This window comes from Malus domestica, chromosome 15 (assembly GCF_042453785.1).
Source record: "Malus domestica chromosome 15, GDT2T_hap1".
Lineage (NCBI taxonomy): Eukaryota > Viridiplantae > Streptophyta > Magnoliopsida > Rosales > Rosaceae > Malus > Malus domestica.
Window position 1 is genome coordinate 20,391,281 of NC_091675.1, and position 24,033 is coordinate 20,415,313.

Sequence of the window (24,033 nt, forward strand, 5' to 3'; positions counted from 1 at the left end):
TTGGGGTAAGTGAAGAATCTAAAGCATATCGACTGTTTGAACCTGTTTCACAGAAAATAATTATTAGTCGAGATGTTGTGTTTGAAGAGGATCAACAGTGGAGTTGGGGAGACAGACACAAGGAAGTCATAGTAGCAGAACTCAAGTGGGACATTGATGAAGAGAATAACACATCAAGGGAGGAGATCGACCCCGAGTCTAATGAATATGAAGTCGAGGGAGAGACTGAATCCGAGTCAGACCCAAAGGACTCATTAATTGAAAGAGACATTCAGAGTGATGAGATGTCACCACACATGGGACGAACTCAGAGACTAACAGTGTGGATGAGAGATTATGAGACGGGTTAAGGCCTATCTGATGAGGAGGATGCAAGCATGGCTCACTTGGCATTGTGTATTAAACAGGATCCTACAACCTTTGAAGATGCCGTGAAGTTTGAAAAATGGAGGCGTGCTATGGATCAAGAAATACAGGCCATAGAGAAAAACAATACATGGGAATTGATGGAGCTACCACCAGGAGGGAAAACCATTGGGGTGAAGTGGGTGTTTAAGACAAAGCTGAATGAGAATGGTGAAGTGGATAAGTACAAAGCCCGTTTAGTTGCTAAAGGCTACTGTCAACAGTATGGAATCGACTATGCAGAGGTGTTTGCACCAGTTGCTCGCCTAGACACCGTTCGAATTGTCATCTCACTTGCTGCACAAAGGAATTGGGTGATCTATCAGCTTGATGTAAAATCTGCATTTCTGCATGGGGAGATTAATGAAGAGGTGTTTGTTGATCAGCCACCGGGATATGAACAGAAGGGCCAAGAGTCAAAGGTATATCGACTCAAGAAGGCTTTATATGGACTTAAACAGGTCCCTCGAGCCTGGTATAGTCGTATCGAGTCATATTTCATCAAGGAAGGATTCAACAAGTGCCTTTATGAGCATACCTTGTTCACAAAGTCAGCGGAATGAGGTAAGATCTTAATAGTATGTCTTTATGTTGATGATCTCATATTTATTGGCAATGATGATGCAATGTTTGAAAAAATTAAAGAATCGATGATGGTTGAATTCAACATGACTGATCTTGGAAAAATGAGATACTTTCTTGGTATTGAAGTGTTACAAAGTTCCGGTAGGATCTTTATCAGTCAACGAAAGTATGCTCAAGAGGTCTTAGAAAGATTCAACATGGATCAGTGTAACCCAGTGATAAATCCTATGGTTCCTGGTTTTAAACTCACGAAGGATGAAGGAGGTGTTGAAGTGGATAGCACTGCCTACAAGCAAATGGTGGGGAGCCTTATGTATCTGACAGCCACACGACCTGATCTGATGTTTACTGTTAGTTTAATAAGTCGATACATGGAGCATCCAACTGAGTCTCATTTGCAGGCAGTAAAAAGAGCTCTAAGGTATGTGAAATGAACTGTTGATTTGGGGATATTCTACAAAAATGGAGGAACTGAGGGGCTTACTAGATATACGGATAGCAATTATGCCGGTGATTAAAATGATAGAAAGAGCACCTTAGGTTATGTGTTTATAATAAGCTCAGGCGCTGTTTCTTGGTCCTCAAAGAAACAGCCGATTGTCACTTTATCCACCACTGAAGCGGAGTTCATAGTAGCAACTTCGAGTGCTTGTTAAGCCGTATGGTTAAAAAGGATTTTGAAGAGTCTCAATCAGGAGCAATATGCTCAAACCCTGGTGTATTGTGATAATGTTTCGACAATCAAACTTTCAAGGAATCCTGTGATGCATGGTCGCAGCAAGCATATTGATGTAAGGTTTCATTTTCTTCGAGACTTAGTCAAAGATGGAGTTCTGGAGCTAGGGCAGTGTTCAACTTAAGAAATTGCAGATATTTTCACAAAACCTTTGAAGGGTGATGTTTTCTTGAAGTTGTGAGGCTTACTAGGCGTATGCAAGTTTTCAGAAGTAAACTGAATGATTGAATATTCAGTTTATGGGAGGATGTTAAAGTTGTTAGGGTTTTTCGTTACTGCTAGGGTTCTTGGTACAGCTAGGGTTCCTAGTTTTAAGAGTTGTTATTCAATAATCCCTATTCTTTAGGGACAAGTATGCTTTTTCTGTTTTGACGTAGTCTTTATCACGATTATAGGAACTGTAAAATCGTGGGCAGTTGTTATTTCCTTTCAGTTCAAGTGTAAGGCTATTTAATAGTCGTAATGGTTGTTTTCACTAAATAAGAATTCTCTCTGATTTCTGAAAGCTTTCTAGTGTTGCATTGCAGAAACTTCTACGTTTTTCTTGGTTCTAACACGTTGACTCCCTAATCTAATAAATCTATCGTGAGAAGTTATGCTTCTTTTGTTCTAACTTTCGAAAGTAAACTCCCGAAAGGCTTTCCACCCCCGTGTTAGAATTCTCCTAAAATAAATAGAAAGAAATAAAATTTACAATCCCTAGCGGCTAAAAACAGAGGATCGGAATCTAAATAAGAATAACATTATATAAATGGACGACAATATTTCGTTAGTAAATGATAACCACTAACTTGAACGACACTCATGCTTAGACGATTTTTTTTGTTTTTGTTTTTTTTTTTTGTATTTTCTTATCATCATATTATGCCCACCCACATGTTCTTTCCACTATATTATTAATATTTTAAAAGATCATAATCCTTTTTTTTTTATTGAAGGAGATCATAATCCTCAAACTAATAGTATAAAGAACCTTAATCCTTAACTATAAAGTTTCTTCCACCCTAATACATCAATTAAAGTTCTTAATTAATAATAAATAAATAAAACAGGTTGAACTTAACAAAATATGACTAGTAATAGTTCATTCTTCACAAAGTACAAGTCAAGTAATGAACGTCTAGGGTTTTAATAAATTCCTTACAGTAAATTGATTTTGAATGTCTAAGGTTAATAAGTGGTGAATTGCATAACTATGTTTGGATGAGGAAAATAAATTAAAATTCGAATAAAAATCATAATTATAAACTGATATACACTAATTTCTTTGTTTAGATTCATAAACATAAAATTTAAAATTTTCGTGTGAAAAAAAAGGAGTTTGGGACACTAATTCCCAAATTTCCATTAGTGAAAATAAAAATAAAAAAGACAAAAAACTAAACCATGATTGACCACCCCCACCGCATGTCACCACCAATCACATACTATTGTAACTGTCACTGCCACCATCACCACTCACTTTCATCACCATTGTCACCACCCACCACCATCATCACCACAACCATAATAACCGCGCCGCCGCCGCCACCACCGCCACCACTACTATCATCACTACTATCACCACTACTATTTAGATATATATTAATAACTCTATACACACATTCGATTCCGTATTTTGTTTTAATTTTTTTGGGTTATTCAAGCAATAAAACTGAAGAAAAAAAATGAGAAGATAAAACTCCGTCTTTCAATGGTTGTCATTTTGAAATTTGTTAGTAAATTTAAATTTATTCATCCAAACGCGCACAGTGTTAATGAATAAAGTTGTTCTCTTCAACGCATTCCGTGTTCATACAAATTTCCATCTCTTTAATGTAGCTTAAAATTAAAATATCGCTTATAATAAAACAATAATCAAAATTATTTAAAACATTGACCCTACCATCACATGAGGAAGGTTTTGATGGAGGGCCATATACATGTCTAATATATATATATATAATAGGGTAAAGTACAAAAAACTACATTAACTATTGGTGTCACGACACTTTCATACTTCTTCTTTTAAAATTGACAATGTCATACCTCATCTTACAAATTTGTGCCAATGTCAGACCTCCGTCAGTTTTTATGTTACTTTTTCTGTTAAATGTTGACGTGGCTAGAGAGAGGACCCACTCACTAATCCAACTGGACTAAAAAATAATAAAAAATATTTTTTAATAATTAAATATTCAAAAATTAAAATAAAAATTAAAAATAAAAAAACTAAAAAAAATAAAAAATGGCCTAAGGGATCCGGCCTTCCCTTCCACCCGTAGCACCAACCATTTCCTCTACCCGCACCAACCTTCTTCTTCTTTTCAACAGCCACCAAAACCCAGAAACCTTCCTCTACCCGTCCCCCCAACCTTCCCCAATCCACCCCCATCCCCCACCTCTTCCCGTCCCTTGCGAACCCAAACCCTAAACTGGAGCAACAGGATCCAGAGCCTTCTTTCTGGCCCACAAAACTCAGGCGAAGACCGCCGACGTCGTGATGCGGTTGCGAAAGACGAGGAAAAGCGAGTACTTGACAAATGCTTTGTCGTCGCCGTACGGCACTCTCATGATCTTTTCCTACAAGATATCGAAGCAAAAGATTCAACATTTCTGCCGCGAAAACGAAGATCGATTCGAAGAATTAGAGAAATATAAGGGAATTAGGGACCTAGAGAACGTCGTAGGTGACGAGCTTGGTCATGATTCCGGCCACTGCAAAAACCCTTTTCCACAGCTTGCTTGGTTGCTGAGCTCCTGACAATGGCGTCGTTTCGGCCATAGCACGATCGCAAAGAGTGTAGCTGATAGAGCTCGCCTGGGAACTTGTGACAATACGGTGCTAAGGGTTAGGGTTAGGGTTCTGTGAAAGAATCAGAGCGATGGGGTCGAGGGCTTCTGTTTAAAAATGGGGAATTAGGGTTAGGTTTGGGTTCGAAATTGAAAGGAAGAGGTAAGGGAAGGGAAGAGGTGGGGGATGGGGGTGGGTTGGGGAAGGTTGGGGGGACGGGTAGAGGAAGGTTTCTGGGTTTTAGTGGCTGTCGAAGAGAAAAAGAAGGTTGGTACGGGTGGAGGAAAAGGTTGGTGCTACGGGTGGAAGGGAAGGCCGAATCCCTTAGGCCTTTTTTTTTTAGTTTTTTAATTTTTAATTTTTTTAAATTTTGAATATTTAATTATTAAAAATATATTTTATTATTTTTTAATCCAGTTGGATTAGTGAGTGGGTCCTCTCTCTGGCCACGTCAACATTTAACAAAAAAAGTAACAGAAAAGCTGACGGATATCTGACATTGGCACAAATTTGTAAGATGAGATATGACATTGTCAATTTTAAAAGATGACGTATGAAAGTGTCGTGACACTAATAGTTGAGGTAGTTTTTTGTAGTTTACCCTATAAAATATGTACAGAAAAGAAATAGGGCATGCAGCCATGCAGGCTTTAGTTATAAAATAAAAGGTCAGATGAGGAGTTTTTTATAATTTTCTCCCCATGGGAGAGGCAAAGAAAAAGCTGCAAAACGATGAGTATGGAGACAGCTTTCTCTTTGACCAGAAAAAGAAAAATAATGCATGGAGGGGAGGTTGAGACACACCATGTGAAATTGTGAATTGGAGAAAAAGAGAAGAAGAAGAAGAAAGGGCCGCTTAAGATTCGTCTTTGATTAGCAGGACCCCATCTCCCTCCCATGCATGTTGCCTAAAAACTCCACCGAAAATAAATTATTAATGGAATCCAAAAAATAATATCTAAACAGATATAAGAATAAGAGAGTAGTAGATATATAATGAGCCTGCAGATTCATTCGACTGAAAAATGCATTTGCATGTGCAACCACCAACCATTTTTCCATTTTTTAGCTTTATATTCATTGTTGCCGACAGTGATATTTTTTTTATGGTTATATTTCCTTTGTAATGAATTATATACCTCGAAGTAAATTGAGGTCATTGGAGTTTGCTCAGTGATGAATGGGTCATTAAGCAGCAGATAAAAGTAGATTAGGTTCAAAGTTCAAATCATTTTTATGTAACTAAAGAACAAAAGTAGTGATTTAAAGAGAGACGTTTATGCTATCAATGAGCATGTTCTTAGAGATCAATATTAAATTTTCAAACCTATGATTTGACTAGAATTATATAAATCATTACTAAGGTCTTGTTTGGCACACCGTATAAGATATTGGATAGTACTATATAATATGAAATAGGTGTTTGGTGAATTTTGTACTAAATAAGCATCAGATTATTAATCTGGCCCCACCATTTTTTATAGGGAACTTTAACGAAAAGCACCCGGTACTGTTCACTTTAACGAAAAACCACATTTTTACACTAAAAAGTCAATCCTGGTACTATTCACTTTACCCTTTATTTTGTCCTTATCATTAAAACTCAAAGTTTTCAAACCCTTTTCATTAGTTTTCCTTTTTTTATACCCTTTATGCATGTTTGCTTATCTCATCCAATTCCTTGGTATTATTTACTCGAGTTCACACTAAGAGCAACTCCACTGGGGTATTTGGCCCGATGAACAGGTGACAGAAATGAGGCAATAGCCCCAACGATCAGCTCCAGCCCATGTGGGCAATGGGGCTTGGGGGAGGCCCGGTGGACAGGCCAGGTGCGAATCCACAGCCCGAGAGCCTAAGGCCCAAGTGATGCATGGCTAACGTCAGGGTGACGTCAGCCACGATTTAAAAATATTTATGTCAGCGGCCACCACATGTCCGTAATGGACCACCCTCTCACCGTCCACCACATCGCAACTACCCGGCAGCGGAATCCACAGCTTCTGCCCGATGTTAATCAAACTGGGGTCAGATATCTTATTCACCGCCGTGATTTCCTAGTACATCACGAGCCTCGAGAATAAGACGATGGCTATGTGGTCAAGGTCGTCCCTAAACTTGACTATGTACTGAGGCCGCTTGTTGGAGACACCAGTGCCATTGCGGCAGAGGCAGGTGAAGAGGACGAGGACTTTTTGTCAGGCGGGGACAGGTAAGGTCGGGGCGGTGGCGAGGTGGTAGTTGTTGGTGCTGAGCAGGGTGCGGAAGTGGGTGAGGTTGAAGAGGGTTTTGATGGAGAATAAAATTATAAATAAAATTATTTTGTATTATTTTATAAAATAAAAAAAATACTAATATTTTATTGCCTATTGCCAAGGCTATTCAGTGTAAGGGTGGAGATGCAAAAGGTAGTTACTGTTCATTAAGGCAGTTATTGTTCATTGGAGGCTATTCAATAGTGACTTGCCCTAGGGAGCCTTTACAACGGTGGAGTTGCTCTAAAGAAACAACACGCTCTTCCAACCATTTCACCATCTGCTCCGGCACATCGGAAACTCCTTCTCAACTAAGGTATTCATTCTCTCCCACTTTCTCCATCCCCACTTCCGATTAGCATCAAACATATTTTGAATGGAAAACCAAAGGCGACAGATTGAATCCAAGTCACGCCGTTCCTATTGTGGAGAGACATTATCTGGGTTTTTGGCTTAATTGTTATTTGATTTTGATGATGTTCGGTGATTAAACTCAAAACTGGAAAAGATTCATCTGGGTTTTTGGTTTCAATGGATTAAAAACTCAAAACTGGGTTTTTTTTTAATTTCATCTGGGTTTTTGGTTGCACCAATTCCCTGTAAAGCATGGAACTTCTACATGCTAAGTGAGCAAGCACCGATCAATAATTTGGAGATTTGCTTTTGCAAATTTGATTGGTTGGTGAATGAAAGAAAAGGAAGACGATGACGGTAACGAAAGAATTGATGATTTTTTGTGTGATATTTGTTTTTTTTTTTGTTCGATTGTGAACTTTTATTTTTAAAAACACATTTGTAATTTTTTTTTTTTTTGAATTATGAATTCAAAAATACTATTAACAAACAAGTACCAAACACAATATAAATAATACGGTCATTCGTTTGACAGTCACCAAACGTCCAACTAATTTAGTTAGTACTATCTGATGACTATATATCTTATCCGACTAAAATAGTCAGTACAGTCCGAATTGCCAAACGAGTCATAAATGAACAAGCTATACATGTTGAGTAGGTGTTGAGGCCCAAAAATGTCACGCATAAATCCAACCAAGTCTCAAGGCCCAATTGTCATGCAAGCTTTCATTCAAGCTCAAACACATGCCGAGGTGTGGGATCGAGAAAGAAATATATTTACAAACATGCCACGCAACGGTAATTAAGCCAGATATTTATACAAATCACACCAAGCTTCTTCATGCTAGTCACTATTCATGCTAAGCCCAAGTTGAAATTGGCACTAGGTGGAATAACTTGCAATTTAAAATCTATATACATGCTTGTTTGACTAGTCAGCAACACTCATCAACTAAGATCAGATATGTTAATTTACTCATAGCGGAAGTAGTCAATTCAAGGCTCAGTTTACTAAAGTGTTCCTAGTTAACTAATATCCAATCCAGTGCACATTTTAACTCTGACAATCTTAGTTGCATGAACACATCTATTTGCCAATAATGATGAACATATATCACAAGCAAAGAGTAAGATAAGTAAACTTGAAAAGCGATCAATTGCACGGGATGTTTTTAGCCAGAAAAACCCACCTTTGGGTTAAAAAAATCGTGGACTCTCCACTGAGTCCAATCCACTAGTGTAAACAAGATTCATACAAAAACCACACAAGCTCAATTCCTAGATCCCTATCTACGGAGCAGCTTTACCTTTGTGCAACCTTACCTTACACGAGACAAACTCATTCGGTCTTCACGAAATAGCAGCTACTCCTGAGTTCATCATCTTGTGGCACCGAGATCAACACGATCAATGATATGACATGATTTATGATATGCACATGAAATCTATATTCAAACGACCAATCAGATTCTCTATTCAAATAGTTGAAGGAAAAATCTAACTTGAATCCAAAAGCTTGGTCTAAAAACAAATTTAAAGATTAAAACCACACCAATACATAAATGCAAAACTTAAAACAATGCAACCCTAATATGCAATGATTGGGTGTTTAATGCATGAGGAAGGTTTGGCAGCTAGGGTTTCATAAATGGAGAAGATGCAAGCTTAAAGCCTTTAAGACAACTCTCTCTAACAAATAAATTATGAACCCAAAAAAACAAACTGAAACCCTAGGGAACAAATATACCCAAGGAATTAGAATTTCCAACAGCCAACTTGTCCCAGGGATACTTGTCAGTTCCAAAAGAGATCTAGGCAAATCAATGGCCAGAAACTGACTACCATCAGAAAAGTGTCAGTCAGCCCGTGTGGGATGTCTTAATCTGTGTGCCTAGACAGCTGGAAGTCAGCGTGCAAAACTGACTAGACAATCAAACTAGGCAAAAGCAACACAAATAGAGATATGAAATGCACATGCATGAAAAAACCTTTAAGTTGAAATGTGCCACTTCTTGAACATTTACTCCAGCAGCAATAGCCCATAACCTGAGTATATTCTAAAGCTAGATTGAGCATGTGTGATTGTTCAATTACAATATTTGACAAGGAAAGCCAAACACTTAAAGCTAGACTTTACAATCTTCCCCTTTGGCTTTCCTTGACAAAATATCCTGAGCCTATAACTAATTTCACTTAAAACCCACACTCAAGAGAACATCAAACAACATAAGAAGACCAAGTAACAACTCCTGCAAAAGAACAACTCTTGACAAGAACAAGTTAAATTTATCATGGGTAAAGGCTTGCAAGATATGAAGTACATCAAAATTATTCTCCCCCATTTTGTCATGGTAAGACAAAGAAATGGTGGAAACCACACATAAGAGACAAATTTGCAGCACAAACACATGATAAGAACCATAAGAGTACATCGGATAAACAAATTGCAATAAATCATATGGATATGCCCAAGCATAGTGAAGCAACAAATAGACTAGCAACAAGTAAGCACAAACAGATACATGTGTTGTGACTGAACTCCCCCATAATGGAAACTTCCCCAGAATTGATGCACTTCATGAAAACACACTCCCCCATAAGTCTAAATTATAACTTCATTTATCTCGTGAGGGAGAGTGACTCAACAGAAATAAGAGATGACCATTGAAACATAAATTTGAGCATAGGCATAGACAAATGTACCCAAATAACCGAAGATAACTCATTATGATAGAGATCAAGATAACATTTAAATCTTTGCACCAATCAAATATAGCTAAAGCACAAGCCATGAAGGGGATAAAGTAGTTTGAATATCTATGCTTCCAAGAGATATTAATATGACAAGTGTTTGACAAAAACAATATGCAATTCTCAAGAGACAACTCTTCAAGGGCATACAAAGACAGTAATACAAAGATGAACACTTGTTCATGATGCAACTGTTATGTGTCAAGGTAAGGGGATAGGATTGGTGATAGCCATCTTGAAATCATAGAACCAAGCACATAATCTCAAAATCATTTCCAAAGTTAACCAAGCTTTTCATAAATAATTGACTTTAAGAAACAGCACTTCCTACATAATATGGACAATGGACAAGACTCGCAAAAGGCAAGGCATAAGCCTTGGAAGAAAAGCTAACTTTGGTGTGGAACTTTGAGTGAGGCACCAATTTGAGAAATGCCAAGGTCATTTGAATGAAGGTGAAATTTTGATGAATCACCATCGATATTTAAGAGAAATGTATACATGACCTATGGAGGGGGATCTTAAAGTACTACACATAACATTGCATGGAAGGCCAAATGAAGGGATTTTTTCATTTGATAATATATACTTTCTTTTGAAGATACCCCTTTCATAAAACACTCTCCCATTTGAATTTTTGTTTTGATTTTGGGGAGAGGACAAAAACAAAAATAAAAGAATTAACACATGGTCCAGATTATAAAGTAAGTAAGTTACTACCACTCAATTAGGACCAAAGCAACATTAAATTCAAAAACACCACTAGATTTGGATGATTGGAAAAATGATTTTTCAGAGGCCATCAAAGAGAGATGGGAGAACCTTTGACATCAATGAAAGATTATCCAAGGCTAATACATATATTACTAACAATGTATGACAGATAAGAGATGCATACAGAGAGCAAAATGAGGTTATATGATGAGATAACTGTTTATACAAAATATGCATAGAGACTAGACAAAAATATTCAACTCTTGGAAGCAAAGCTATACAACCTATTCAAATCATATCACAAAGACCAATAAACCGTCGAAGATCCTCGTACCTTCAATTATCTAGGAATTTAATGAATATGTCAGCTAGCTGTTTTTCAGTTAGCACAAAGGTTAAGGTAAGAATTTTACCTTCCACAAGATCTCTAATGAAACAATGCCTTATATCAATATGTTTGGTTCTTGAATGTTGGACAAAGTTCTTGGAAATATTAATAGCACTCATAGTGTCACAATAAACAAGGAAGGTGGATTGAGAGATACCATAGTCACTCAACATTTGCTTCATCCACATTAATTGAGTGCAACAACCCCTGGTAGCCATATACATTGCCTTGGCAGTAGACAAATAGACAATTTTGCTTTTTGTTGTGTCAAGCAACCAAATTGTTCCCAACAAAGAAAGCTCATCTTGAAGTACTCTTTCGATCATCAATGCATATAGCCCAATTGGCATCTTCAATATTCTTAGGCACAATATGGGAGACAAAGCAAACATTTGCGACTTCATTAGCTAGTTGTCTTTGAGTTCTAACGCTTTGGTTATTGGGACTACAATTTCCTCAACTTGATGACCCTGGGCCTACTTTGGCTTATCCCTAAACACGACACAAGAATCTTGATTTGAGCTAGATTAACTTTCTATGTCATTTTCTGACTGCTATCTTGACTGATCAGAAGCACCACATTATCGTTCAAGGGAGGAGAGAAGAAATCAACATTTTCAACATTAGGAACAGGAGGAATAACAGTCATCAATTTTAACATTTATGGATTCCATGATGGTTTTTGTTCATAGGTTGTAGACCCTATATACCCTGCTAGTGTTGGAGTACCCAAGAAGATTCTTTCATCACAATTAGTATTAAACTTTTCTAGGTGTTCTTGATCTCTCAAAATATAGCAAACACATCCAAACACTCTGAAGCACTTGAGCAATGACTTTTTACCTCTCCATAGTTCATATGGAGTCACATCAGTGTCAGGCTTGAGAAACACACCATTAGAGATGTAATATGCAGTATTCATAGCTTCAACCCCAAAATGTTTTGTCAGGTTCTTATTATTCAACATTACTCTAGTCATCTCAATCAGGACACGATTTTTCCTTTCAACCCCATTTTGTTGAAGAGTGATATGAGCAGAATATTCATGTTTGATGCCATTGGTTGAACATAATTCATCAAAAAGAGCATTCTCATATTTAGTTCCATGATCAGTTCTGATTCGAACAAGAAAGGGATGATCAGTCAAAGATTCATTTAGCATCACTTTGTACATAATGAGAAACTATTGAAACGTGTCAAATTTATCCCTCAAGAAACACACCCAAGTATATCTAGAGTGATCATCCATAATTACTAGAATATACCTTTTCCTTCCAATAGACAAGGTTTGGATTAGACCAACAAGATCCATATGCACTAATTGTAGAGGTTTGGAGGTAGCAATATCATTTAATCTATCTTGAGCCACTTTGGTCTGCTTTCCCAGTTAACAAGATCCAGAAACATAAGAGTCTTGAGACCGAGATATGGGGTAAGCCTCTAATAGCCTCACGATTTAACAATTTATGGAGATCTTTGAAGTTGACATGACTAAGTCTTTTGTGCCACAATACACTGACATTATCAATAGCATTGTTGCATTTTGAAGAATCACCAACCTTTGAGGCATCAAGAATGTAACAATTATCTCCAAATCTAGGAAAAACCAGAATATTCTTTCCATATTTGTCCATAATTCGATAGCCTTTCTTGGAGAATCAAACTTCATATGCCACTTCATCACATAACTGGCTAATGCTAATGAGACTTGACTTTAAACCTTCTACATAACTAACATTCTTGAGCTAAGGAAGACCATGAATATTAACAATACCCTTTCCAGTGATTTGGGACTTATCACCACTACCAAAGACAACCCCACCATCTTTGAAAGGTGAAAGAGATAGCAAAGCATCTTTGTCCCCAGACTATGACGAGATCACCCACTGTCAACATACCATACATTTGGTTTAGTGGCAAAGAGAGCATTGAGTACAACTAAGCATCTATTGGAGACTTTCTGAATCCATTTAAAGCGAGGCCTCCCTTTTTCCATATTGGATGACAGCACAAGTTGAACAATTTTGTTGACTTCATTGACCAGTCGATCCATCTAATTCTTCAACATGTTTTTCTTCCCAAAGTGAAGTTTCCTACACTTAGGACGAATGTGGCCCAATTTACAACAATGATGACATGTGGGAATAAATCTAGATTTGAGCTTGAATTGACTTTAGGTGCCACAGAAGGAGATTCTCTCACAAATCTTGATTTGGTACCTGTTGAGCTTAATCCATTTTCCACGTAGCCAATACCACTTTTGTCACCATGAGGTTTCCCAAGGCTTAGCATCTTGTCAATTTTTTCAGCCCCAATGGTAAGATGAATAACCTTGTCATTTGCCTCATTCAACTCAAGTAGTTGTTTACGATTAACATCATGCTACATAACCTACATAACATTATTTGCTTTCAACACATGAATTTGATTCATCAAGTTTTCTTAAGATTTAAGCAATTTTTGAACTTGAGCTTCAAGAGCAGTAATAACATCATCTCTTTCCACTTTGTCATTGCAAGGAGAATCCTTCTAATCATGTTGTTTGATATGTGCCTCAAGATAATCAATATTTTCATCCAGTTCAATTTTGACTAGACGGAAAGACTTGTTTTATTTTTGCAATTCAATAACCTTCTTGGACATGTCAATCTTTTCCACTTTTTTAGTACATGTCTTTTAAAAAAAAGCATCATACTTGATGCACAACTCATCATAAGTCATCTCTTCAGTGTCATTCAACGATAGATCATCATCATTTAAGGACACTTCCACCATCGGAGCAACTTTAGCAACATTTTTTTCTTCATTTTCTCACAACTCATCAGAATGCACATACCCTTCACTTTCACTTTCACTCTAAGTAGCAGTGATTGCTTTGTCTTTTTTTTTTTACTTAATTTGCTGTTATTTGCACACTCAGCAGCAAGATGTCCACTACCACCACAAGAAAGACAAAGACCAGATTCTGTTGAGGGAGATTTGTCCCTTCTACTTGTAAATTTTCCTTGTTTTCTACCAAAAGTGAATTTTCCATGTGATGGTGATTTGAGTTTCCAGAGGACTCCCCAATCTTTTGGAACTTTCTTCCTTTATTGTTGAGAATCCTTCTAAATTATTTGACAAGGCAAGATCATATTTTGAGATTTGTCCACACAAGTCACTTACACCATCATTGTTCACAACACTTTGAAGGGCCGCTTCTTTTCTCTTCTTAAAGTTGTTTTCATCCATTTCAAGCTCCATCTCATAGGTAATGAGTTTCCCAACCAATTTTCCAAGCTTGATCTCATTTAAATCCTGAAACTCTTGAATGGTAGCCTTCTTTGCTTGAAATCTCTTGGGTAAGGATCTCAAAATCTTTTGAAAAATGGTTGTTTCATCAATAGGTTTTCCTAACCCCAAGGCTTCATTTGTCAACATTTCAACTTTCTCATAGAAGGCAGAGAAGTTTTCAAACTCGAGCATTCTCAAATCCTAAAATTTTGAAAGAGTCATCTGGAGCTTTAGTTTTTTTCACTTGTTTATCAACCTCATGAAGAATTCGGAGTTTGTCCCAAGCTTGCTTGGCAGTTGTGCAATATCGAACATAAGCAAGCTGATTAGACAAAATGGCAGAAACAATAGCATTCTTTGCTTTCCTATTAGCCATAGCCGAAACAATTTCTCCTTAAGTCGATTCACCTTTTGGATTAATTATAGACTCTCTATTGACTAGCCTCGATGGAGCCTTCCACTCAAAGTTGAGATAATCAATAGCTATAAGATCTTGAGCTGTAAGAAAGATTTGAAACTTCTCAACGGAGCATCTTTGCCTTTATGCAACCTTACCTTACACGAGATGGACTCTTTCGGTCTTCACGAAGTGGTAGCTCCTATTGAGCTCATCACTTTGTGGCATCGAAATCAACACGATCAATGATATGATATGATTTTATGATATGCACATGCAATCTGGATTCAAATAACCAGTCAGATTCTCTAGTTAAACAATTGAAGGAATAATCTAACTTGAATCCAAAAGCTTGGTCTAAAAAAGAATTTAAAGCTTAAAACCAGACCATGACATAAATGCAAAACCTTACAACAATGCAACCCTAATATACAATGATTGGGAGTTTAATGCATAAGAAAGGTTTGGCAGCTAGGGTTTTATAAATGGAGAAGATGCAAGCTTAAAGCCTTTAAGACAACTTTCTCTCTAACAAATAAATTATGAACCCAAAAAACAAATTGAAACCCTAAAGAACAAATATACCCAAGGAATTAGAATTTCCATCAGCCAACTTGTACCAAGGACACTTGTCAACTCCAAAAGAGATCTAGGCAAATCAATGGCCAGAAACTGACTACCATTGGAAAGGTGTCAGTCAGCCCATGTGGGCTGTCTTAATCTGTATGCCTAAACAGCTGGAAGTCAGCGCGTAAAACTAACTAGACAATCAAATTAGGCAAAAGCAACATAAATAGAGATAGGAAATGCTTATGCATGAACAAACCTTTGAGTTGAAATGTGCCACTTCTTGAACATTTACTTTAGCAGCAACAACCTATAATTTGAGTATATTCTAAAGCTAGATTGAGCATGTGTGATGGTTCAATTACAATATTTGACAAGGAAAACCAAACACTTAAAGCTAAACTTTACACAAGTCACATGCTTAGGCTTGTCAAGTGAATTGTGGTGTAGATGGTTACGGAAAGTTATTGGGCCTACGCGAATCAGGGTTATGAAAGACTTTGGGCTGCTTGGTGGCCCAACGATCCAAGCCCATACCCTTTGCATTTCACGCAAGCAAGCATTGAGAAAGAACTAGCCTAGTTTACCTATTTTCCTAACAAGCCAACCCTCTTAGTTAGGACAACCAACACATGAAAGCCATAAGGCAAGCTACTTGAAATAGTGCATGTAGAAGATTGGCTTAGGAAAGTCGCGCCTCGAGAAAAAGCAGAATGCAGGTTTCAACAATACAGCTACCTTACATCAAAAGGGAAATAGTAGGAAAGCTAGGGAGAAATGAAGGGGAAGACCAAGCGACAAAAGGTGATTCCTTTGAAGCCTAGAGAATAACCCTTCATTTACAAAATGAGGGGGAGAAGCCATTAAGCAAGAGGATAGAGAGAACGTAGAGAGACTGAGGCAAGGAGCACCACCCAGAAAACATGCCTAGAAAACCCTATTAGCCTAGAAACATCCTTTAAACCTTAAGAATCATCATTCATGCTTGCTACCTGTAATTCCCACAACCTTCCATTAAAGATCACAGCCATCAGAAGCCTTGTTATCACCTTATGAAAGCCAAAATAATCTAGCGAAGAATGCCACGCAACCATGCAAACGCCTTCTCTCTCATGTTATACTAGTAATCTTCTAATTTTCATACCACGCTTAACTTGAGCAAGTCATTATCTTGATCAATCATGTTATCTTCGAGTCGTTGATATTACCGAGGTATTTCCTAAGACAAGCTAACTCTTTCGAGATATTCCGAGACTTGGTACAAATTTGAACCATGGGAGACAAGAGAACATTCTCAAAGCCCAAGTCCACTTGGACCTAAAAGTCCCCCAACAGTAGGTTATATAAAAGTTGAAACTAATGAAATTAATAAAGTATTTTCAATAGGTCTCTTTGGCCGAATATACATCCAAATATTCCCGTCCCTTTTTTGACCTCATCTTTTTAAGGAAAACTATTGAAAATGGCTTGAAAACTTTGAGTTTTAATCAAAATAACAAAAATGTGTTGTAAGTGAATAGTATAAGGAGTGACTTTTTAGAGTAAAATGTCATTTTTCGTTAAAGTGAACAGTACTGAAAGTGTTTCGCTATAACTCCCATCTTTTTAATACTTTATTTTCCTTGCTAAATTAGAAAATATTACATCAACATAGTCATGGAGGGCCAAGTGTATTTCATATTTTAAATAGTATTAAAATTTTGAGAGGCTTTGGATGCGGTTTTTAGCTATCATTATTAATTGTTTAACTGAAACATTATTTCTTTTCAGTTTTTTATCGAAGTCTCTGACATTAATGTAATAATGTATTTATATGTAGGTTATTATATTTTTTAAATTAAAATAGAATTTTTAGTTATTTATATTAATGGATTTTAAATACCCATAATTGGGGGGATTAAAAATATTAAAAGATAAACTATACTCAACCATATATATAACTCCTCCCCCTTGGTGTAGATAATATCTATTGTTAAAAAAAAAGGTACATTTAAGATATAAAAAAATGAAAAATTATATGAATGGGTACATTATTAAAGATTAAAAAATTGAATAAAAATTTATAAAAAAAATTAATGGGTACAAACTTATTCTAATTTTATTTTTTTTATTTTGGAAATGTTTCGAATTTTGAAAATTAATTTACAGTTTAATAAGGGTGTAAGTATTACTTACACCCTAAATCAATTATAAATTCTTATTTTAAAAATTATTGGATAACATTTTAATTCATTAATACATTGATATTAGGGACTTCGATCAAAATCTGAATATTAATAAGGTCTCAGTCAATGAACATTAGTAAATATGGACCAAATACTAATTTTTCCAATTTTTTTTTCATCTCTAGCTCTGTAAGGTTAAATCTTTTTATTTTAACTTGAAATACACATATTGGGGCTCGCCGAGGGGCTTAAGAGCTTGCTATATGTATTGTTCTTGGCTTAATGTAACCCTAATTATTCTTTTTGGCAAATTCATTTTCACCCTTGGTTGGAGACGAATTTAAATTTTACACAAATTAACGCCTTTTCTCCTTTCTAAATTATAAAATATAAGTATGCGTTTTGTTACTTGAACCTCGCTAGCAAGGACCTTCTAATAGGTTGGCTTTTACTTACATGGCACAACCTATACATTTGTCTTTGCGTTTGTTTGTCTTTCTTAAAGAATTTTTTTCAGTATATTCAAAACATGAATCAGTACTCTACATACCACAACACAAATAAAGAGGAAATATATTATTTTATATTCATTTACTTATATAATGACACATGATATATTCTGTTCTGCGAATAAAATAAGTTCACGTTTTTTGATGACAAAGAACGCCGATTCGTTTGTAATCAAAGTGTAATTGCAGGTTTTATGATTAAGCAATTGTCAAAAAAGTGGGCTAAAGAAAACTTTAATTATGCGATGGATTGTTGTCATATCCCAATTGTCCCACCTTAGTCTTGAATATCCTTTCTTTAGTTCTACCATGATCCATGATAGAATGCCACATATAATTTCACACACCTCGAAGTAGTGATAATTAAGCATAAGCAACAAGGACTAAGATCCATCGTACTTTTCCTTGCTTGTTCAAAACGAAAACCCAACTAATCAGATCGGACGCTGTTTCTTAATTGTTTTGGTAAGTCAAGAGCTTCACTTATATCTGGTGAAAAAAAAAAAGAGCTTCACTTATATATTATCATTTATTAATATTAATTGAGAGCAATAGTTAACAACTATAGGTATACATATATTATTGTTTCTCTATCTTCTCTTATTAATTTGTTTTTGTTCTCTAATTCCTCTTTGATTTATTCAATTTATGAGAAATTAGGTTCACATCCTTCTTTTTGCTACTCCATTGATTAAAATCCTATTCATTTTCAATTTTTGATCAAGTTCCTTAGGTATTAATAACATCATTAATTATTTGAATAATAAAATATTTTTATTTTTAAATATATTCCTTTAGGGTTTAAAATGTTAAAATTAGTATATTTATATTTATGGCTAAATTTTTCATTATATATTTTTATTTTTAGTTTGTACCTATTTTTCATTTGTACCAATTTTCTTTTCATTTTTAATTTGTACCCATATATTAGTTTCTTTTTGTGACCATATTTTTTAAAGTTTTATTTGTGTTTGCACTCATGTGTATACCGTCACATGACATTGTATATTTAATCAATGATAGAAAAATTACATATGGTATATTTATGTTTTATGCCTAAACTTTGTATCATATATTTATATTTTTAGTTTGTACCAAGGTCTAAAATATCGATGATATCGGAAATATCGTTAGTCCAAAAACACGGAAATTTCGATGGAAACATCGGGATATTATCGATATCGATAAAAATTGAATAAAAACCACGGAAATTGTAAGAAAAACTTGGAAATTTTTATTGAAACTTTGCAGGATGTTTATTTAGTCAATTATCTATTAGTTTATCACAAAAAATTGGAAGGAAATGCATTGCATGATGAATTTAACTAATTTACGTTGATTATATAGCCAGTTGGCAAATATTGTAAGTGTAGAAAATATGTAGTAATTAATGAAAGAAGTTTAAACACACCATAATCATTTATATATAATGAATTAGTACAATATTTTACACTTTATACATTGCATGGTAAGATACATGAATGACTTAGTACCACATAGAGTTCCTATCAAGGTCTAAAATATCGATGATATCGGAAATATCAGTAGTCCAAAAACACGAAAATTTCGATGAAAATATCGGGATAATATCGATATTTTAGGCCTTGGTTTGTACCCACTTTTAATTTGCTACATTTTTTTCAATTTGTAGTATTTTCTTTTTAGTTTTATTTTGCACCAATGTATTAATTTCTTTTAGCGCCTATATTTTTTAAAAATTCATTTGTACTCATAAATTTTTAATCTTTTATATGTACCCTAATTTATTTATAATGTACTCATTCTTCTTTATTAATGTACCACTTTGTTATATGTGAAATGTACCAATTTTTTTGTAAAATGTACCAATTTTTTTAACACTATGGACACATTCTTTTGCCATTTATTATTTCTTATTTTTACATAGTTTTTATCCATTTATTCAATCAAAATGTTTGAATTTTTTTATTGTAACAATTTCTAATAATATTATAATGAGGGATTTTAAATTTATAGGATTATAAATCTCAGAAAATATCAAACAATTAATGTCAAAACTATAAAAATATAAAATTAATTGTAATATAATGAGGTGTACAAAGTCAACGGACTTTGATCAAACTTTGAATACCATTAAGATTTTAGTCAAAGAATGTTAAGGATTAGGGACCGCATCCAAAGTATCCCTTCAATCTAACAGTTAGAAAGAGAAGGAAAAAAAAAAGACATAGAAAGAAAAAAAATTGCATAAATCATTTTCAATTCGACATACATATGTACGTAGCAACATCTTCCTTCATGGCGTGCATCTTATTAAAATCTTGACGTGTTAGGTGTTTTACCTTCTCATCAACTCAACGGTTTTGGTCCGTACCAGTCTAGGAGACTAGGAGTGATATCTTTAACCAAATAATTTAACCTCTGCTGGTGCAAAAGAACATGCAAATGCTGATTAAACTTAATACATTAACGTGAAGTAGGTAATGGGTTAATTAATAGGGTCATTAGTTTATGTCAAATATTAACTCACTCGCAAGCAGCCAATTTGTAGTGGAACAAGTAATAGATCATATTCAAATGTCCAAGAAAAGCACAGTGCTTAATTAAAAAAACATTTAAAAATTAAAAAATAATACTAAACTTGTAAGCAAATTTTTTTCTTTCTATACAAGTGATAGTTGAGAGCAGAAAATTGAACTTAATACCACGAGTGCAACCGGAGTTATGTTGAGTTTGGGCTCATACACGGACATGGCAGGTTAAGCAACTAGCCGACCCAAATACGAAGGATTTAAACTCATAAAAACCAAAGGCCAATACTCTCCTAATTCCATTGATCATATGAGCTTTTAACTGAATCAATCAACTGCATAAATTGAATACTTTCCCATGGTTTCTATAATTAAAGGATTTTCCTCCTTATTTTTTACCTTTGATCAAAGTAACAATTTCAATAGATAAACTTCAACAGTCCAACAACAATGTCTACAAGACAGCAAAAGCGCCAAGCTCTATAGGGCAACAAAAGTGATGGGATCGGATCACTGTCCACTTATTGTGAATTGTGAACCAAAGACCATTAAAGGTAAACGTCCTTTCAAGTTTGAAGCCTTTTGGACTAAAGAAGAAAAATGCAGAGAGATTATTAAAAAAAGCTGGGAGGAGTTTGAAGGTGACTGGTTGGTGAAATGGCAAATGAAACTGAATCTATGTTGAAGTAGGTTGAGGGAATGGAGCAAGAGAAAGTTTAGACAGAGAAGCATACAAATTGAAAAATTAACGCAGCATTTGAGTAATCTTTAGAACAAATGGAAGGAAAATGTTGATCAAATTCAATCCACTTCTATGCAGCTTGATAGTTCATGGAAGCAAGAAGAGAGTTATTGGCAGCAGCGCTCAAGAATTAAATGGTTGTATTGATTTTCAAGGATTGTATATTATTTCTTTCATGCAAACATTACAATTGTTCAGCCGAATATAAGGAGATGAACTCTCCTTGAGTTATGCCACAACCGGTGGACTCCTAAGAAAAGAGAACAAATGATTAACCACTTAGGAGACATACTTGAGTGCACTTGATTAACCACTTAGGAGACACACTTGAGTGCTCTTGAGTGGTTGCTTTAACCCTAACCCTACACACTTGATTAACCACTTAGGAGACACACTTGAGTGGTTGATTTAACCCTACTTCCAATACTCCCCCTCAAGCTGGATCCAGAAGATTTATGGATCCAAGCTTGGACAAAAGTCGTTGAAACTGGTGAGAAGCCAAGGGTTTGGTGAAAATGTCAGCCAGTTGATCACAGCTTCTGGTATAATGGGTCTGAATCACCTTCGACTAGACTTGTTCCCGAACATAATGACAGTCAACTTCAATATGTTTCGTCCTCTCGTGAAACACTGGGTTTGATGCTATATGCATTGCTGCCTGATTGTCACAAAATAAGGACATGGGGAGAGTTGTAAACACTCATAAGTCGCTCAAAAGGCCCTTTAGCCATATCAGCTCACATGCAGTGGAGGCCATTGCACGATACTCGGCTTCAGCACTTGAGCGTGTGATGACATTTTGTTTTTCGCTCTTCCATGTGACCAAATTTCCACCAACAAATGTACAGTAACCTGTTGTGGACTTATGGTCGATTGTGTTTCCCGCCCAATCAGCATCGCAATATCCCATGAGTTGTGTGTTTTCATTCTTCTTCATGATGATGCCACGACCCACAGACCCTTTTAAGTAGCGTAATATCCTCTTAACAAGGTTTAAATGCTTAATTGTGGGAGAGTGCATGAATTGGCTTACGACACTTACAGAATATGTGATGTCAGGTCTGGTGATTGTTAGGTAGATCAACTTACCAACAAGCCTCTGATAATGGCGTATATCAATGAGTGGCGTGCCCTCCAAGCTAGGTTTGAGTTTGCTATCCAGAGGAGTAATTGCAGGTTTGGCATCTCTCATGTTAACTTCCTTGAGCAAATCCAGGATATACTTTCTTTGATTTAGAAATAGTCCCTTGTGAGAAGTTGCCATTTCTATGCCAAGGAAATACTTCAATACCCCAAGGTCTTTAATTGCAAACCTTTATCTGAGTGACTGTTTGAGTTTGAAGATCTCTTCAGCACTATCTCCTGCAATTATTAAGTCATCGACATAGATCAACACAACCAATTTGCCCACAGCTCCAGTGCGAACAAATAATGAGGAATCGGCATTGCTTCTTTTGAAACCAACACTTATGAGAACTGAGCTTAGCTTGCCATACCAAGCTCGGGGGGATTGTTTCAGTCTATAAATTGATTTGTGCAATTTGCACACTAAATCATGCTCATTGCTTTAAGGGTGCCCTGGTGGCAATTTCATATAGACTTCTTCTTCGAGATCACCATGTAAGAATGCATTCTTCACGTCCATTTGGTACATGGACCATCCCTTATTGACAGCCACATACAATAGAACCCTAACTGAGTTCATTTTCGCAACAGGGGCAAACGTTTCTTTGTAATCTACATCGAAAGTTTGAGTGAATCCCCTAGCCACCAACCTTGCTTTATGCCTCTCAATTGAGCCATCTGAATTGAATTTGATCTTATAAATCCGTTTACAACCCACAACCCTTTTTCCTTTTGGAAGTGTGGTTATACTCCATGTTTTGTGTTGATCTAGAGGTTTAAGTTCTTCTTGCATTGCTTCTTTCCATACTTCTTTGTTGTTAGCCTCATGGAAATTCTGAGGCTCACTACAACTTGCAATGTTACTTAGGAATGCAACATGGGAGTGAGTCATCTTTTGATATGACACATAATTGGAGATTGGATGTTTGGGTTTGTAGGTGATAAAGTCTTGAAACCTTGGTAGAGGTTGTCTTTCACGCATTGGATTGCGTCGTGGGGCTGTTGTGTGAGTTGTCTCACACTCGTTCACATCTCGAGCCACACTGTGAGGATCATCTTGATTGTCACCATCTTCATGCGTTGTACCAGCAGAGTGAGGGCATTCATTGCCACTTTCAGTGAGTGCTGCCTCAGTGTTGACATGGCTGAGAACTCTATTTGTTGAAGCATCAAGGTCGATTCTTGGTAGAGGAAACACCTCCAACATACACTCTCCTTGACTTGTAGTTTCAAGTAACTTGTTGAAAAAAGGGTTAGTCTCATGGAATCGAACATCTTTAAACACAATCAATTTCCTTAATTGGGTATTATAACACTTATATCCCTTTTGTGTAGAAGAATACCCAAGGAAAATGCATTTAACAGCTCGAGGGTCCAATTTACCTCGATGGTGAAGTTGAATATGTACAAAGCAAATACAGCCAAAGACTATAATGTGTGAAAGATCGATTTTCCTACCTTTCATGACCTCAAGGGGTGATTTAAACTCCAAGACTCTACTAGGTAACCTATTTATGATATAGGTAGCTGCCATGACTCATTGGGACCAAAATTTCTTTGGTACATTCATTTGTAGCATTAGTGCTCTAGTGCTCTAGTTTTTTCAAGTAAGTCACGATTTTTCCTTTCGGCTATGCCATTTTGTTGAGGTGTGCCAACACAACTTGTTTGATGCATGATGCCATGAGTGCTCAAATATTGTGTCATGATATGAGATGTGTATTCGGTGCCATTGTCAGACTTTAAAGTTTGAATTTGAGAAGTGAAATGGTTTTTAACAA

At 36.0% G+C, this 24,033-nt stretch overlaps 2 protein-coding genes across 2 annotated transcripts; one reads left to right on the top strand and one right to left on the bottom strand.

Annotated features, from left to right (window-relative positions):
- Positions 1 to 1,058: 1,058 nt before the first annotated feature.
- On the top strand, positions 1,059 to 1,646 carry LOC139191757 (uncharacterized mitochondrial protein AtMg00810-like). Its single transcript, XM_070812768.1, has 2 exons — positions 1,059 to 1,411; positions 1,517 to 1,646. The coding sequence occupies exons 1-2, from the start codon at positions 1,059 to 1,061 to the stop codon at positions 1,644 to 1,646; spliced, it is 483 nt and encodes a 160-aa protein (XP_070668869.1).
- Positions 1,647 to 21,827: 20,181 nt separating this feature from the next.
- On the bottom strand, positions 21,828 to 22,391 carry LOC139191758 (uncharacterized mitochondrial protein AtMg00810-like). Its single transcript, XM_070812769.1, has one exon. It carries the CDS (start codon positions 22,389 to 22,391, stop codon positions 21,828 to 21,830), a length of 564 nt encoding a protein of 187 aa, XP_070668870.1.
- Positions 22,392 to 24,033: the final 1,642 nt, after the last annotated feature.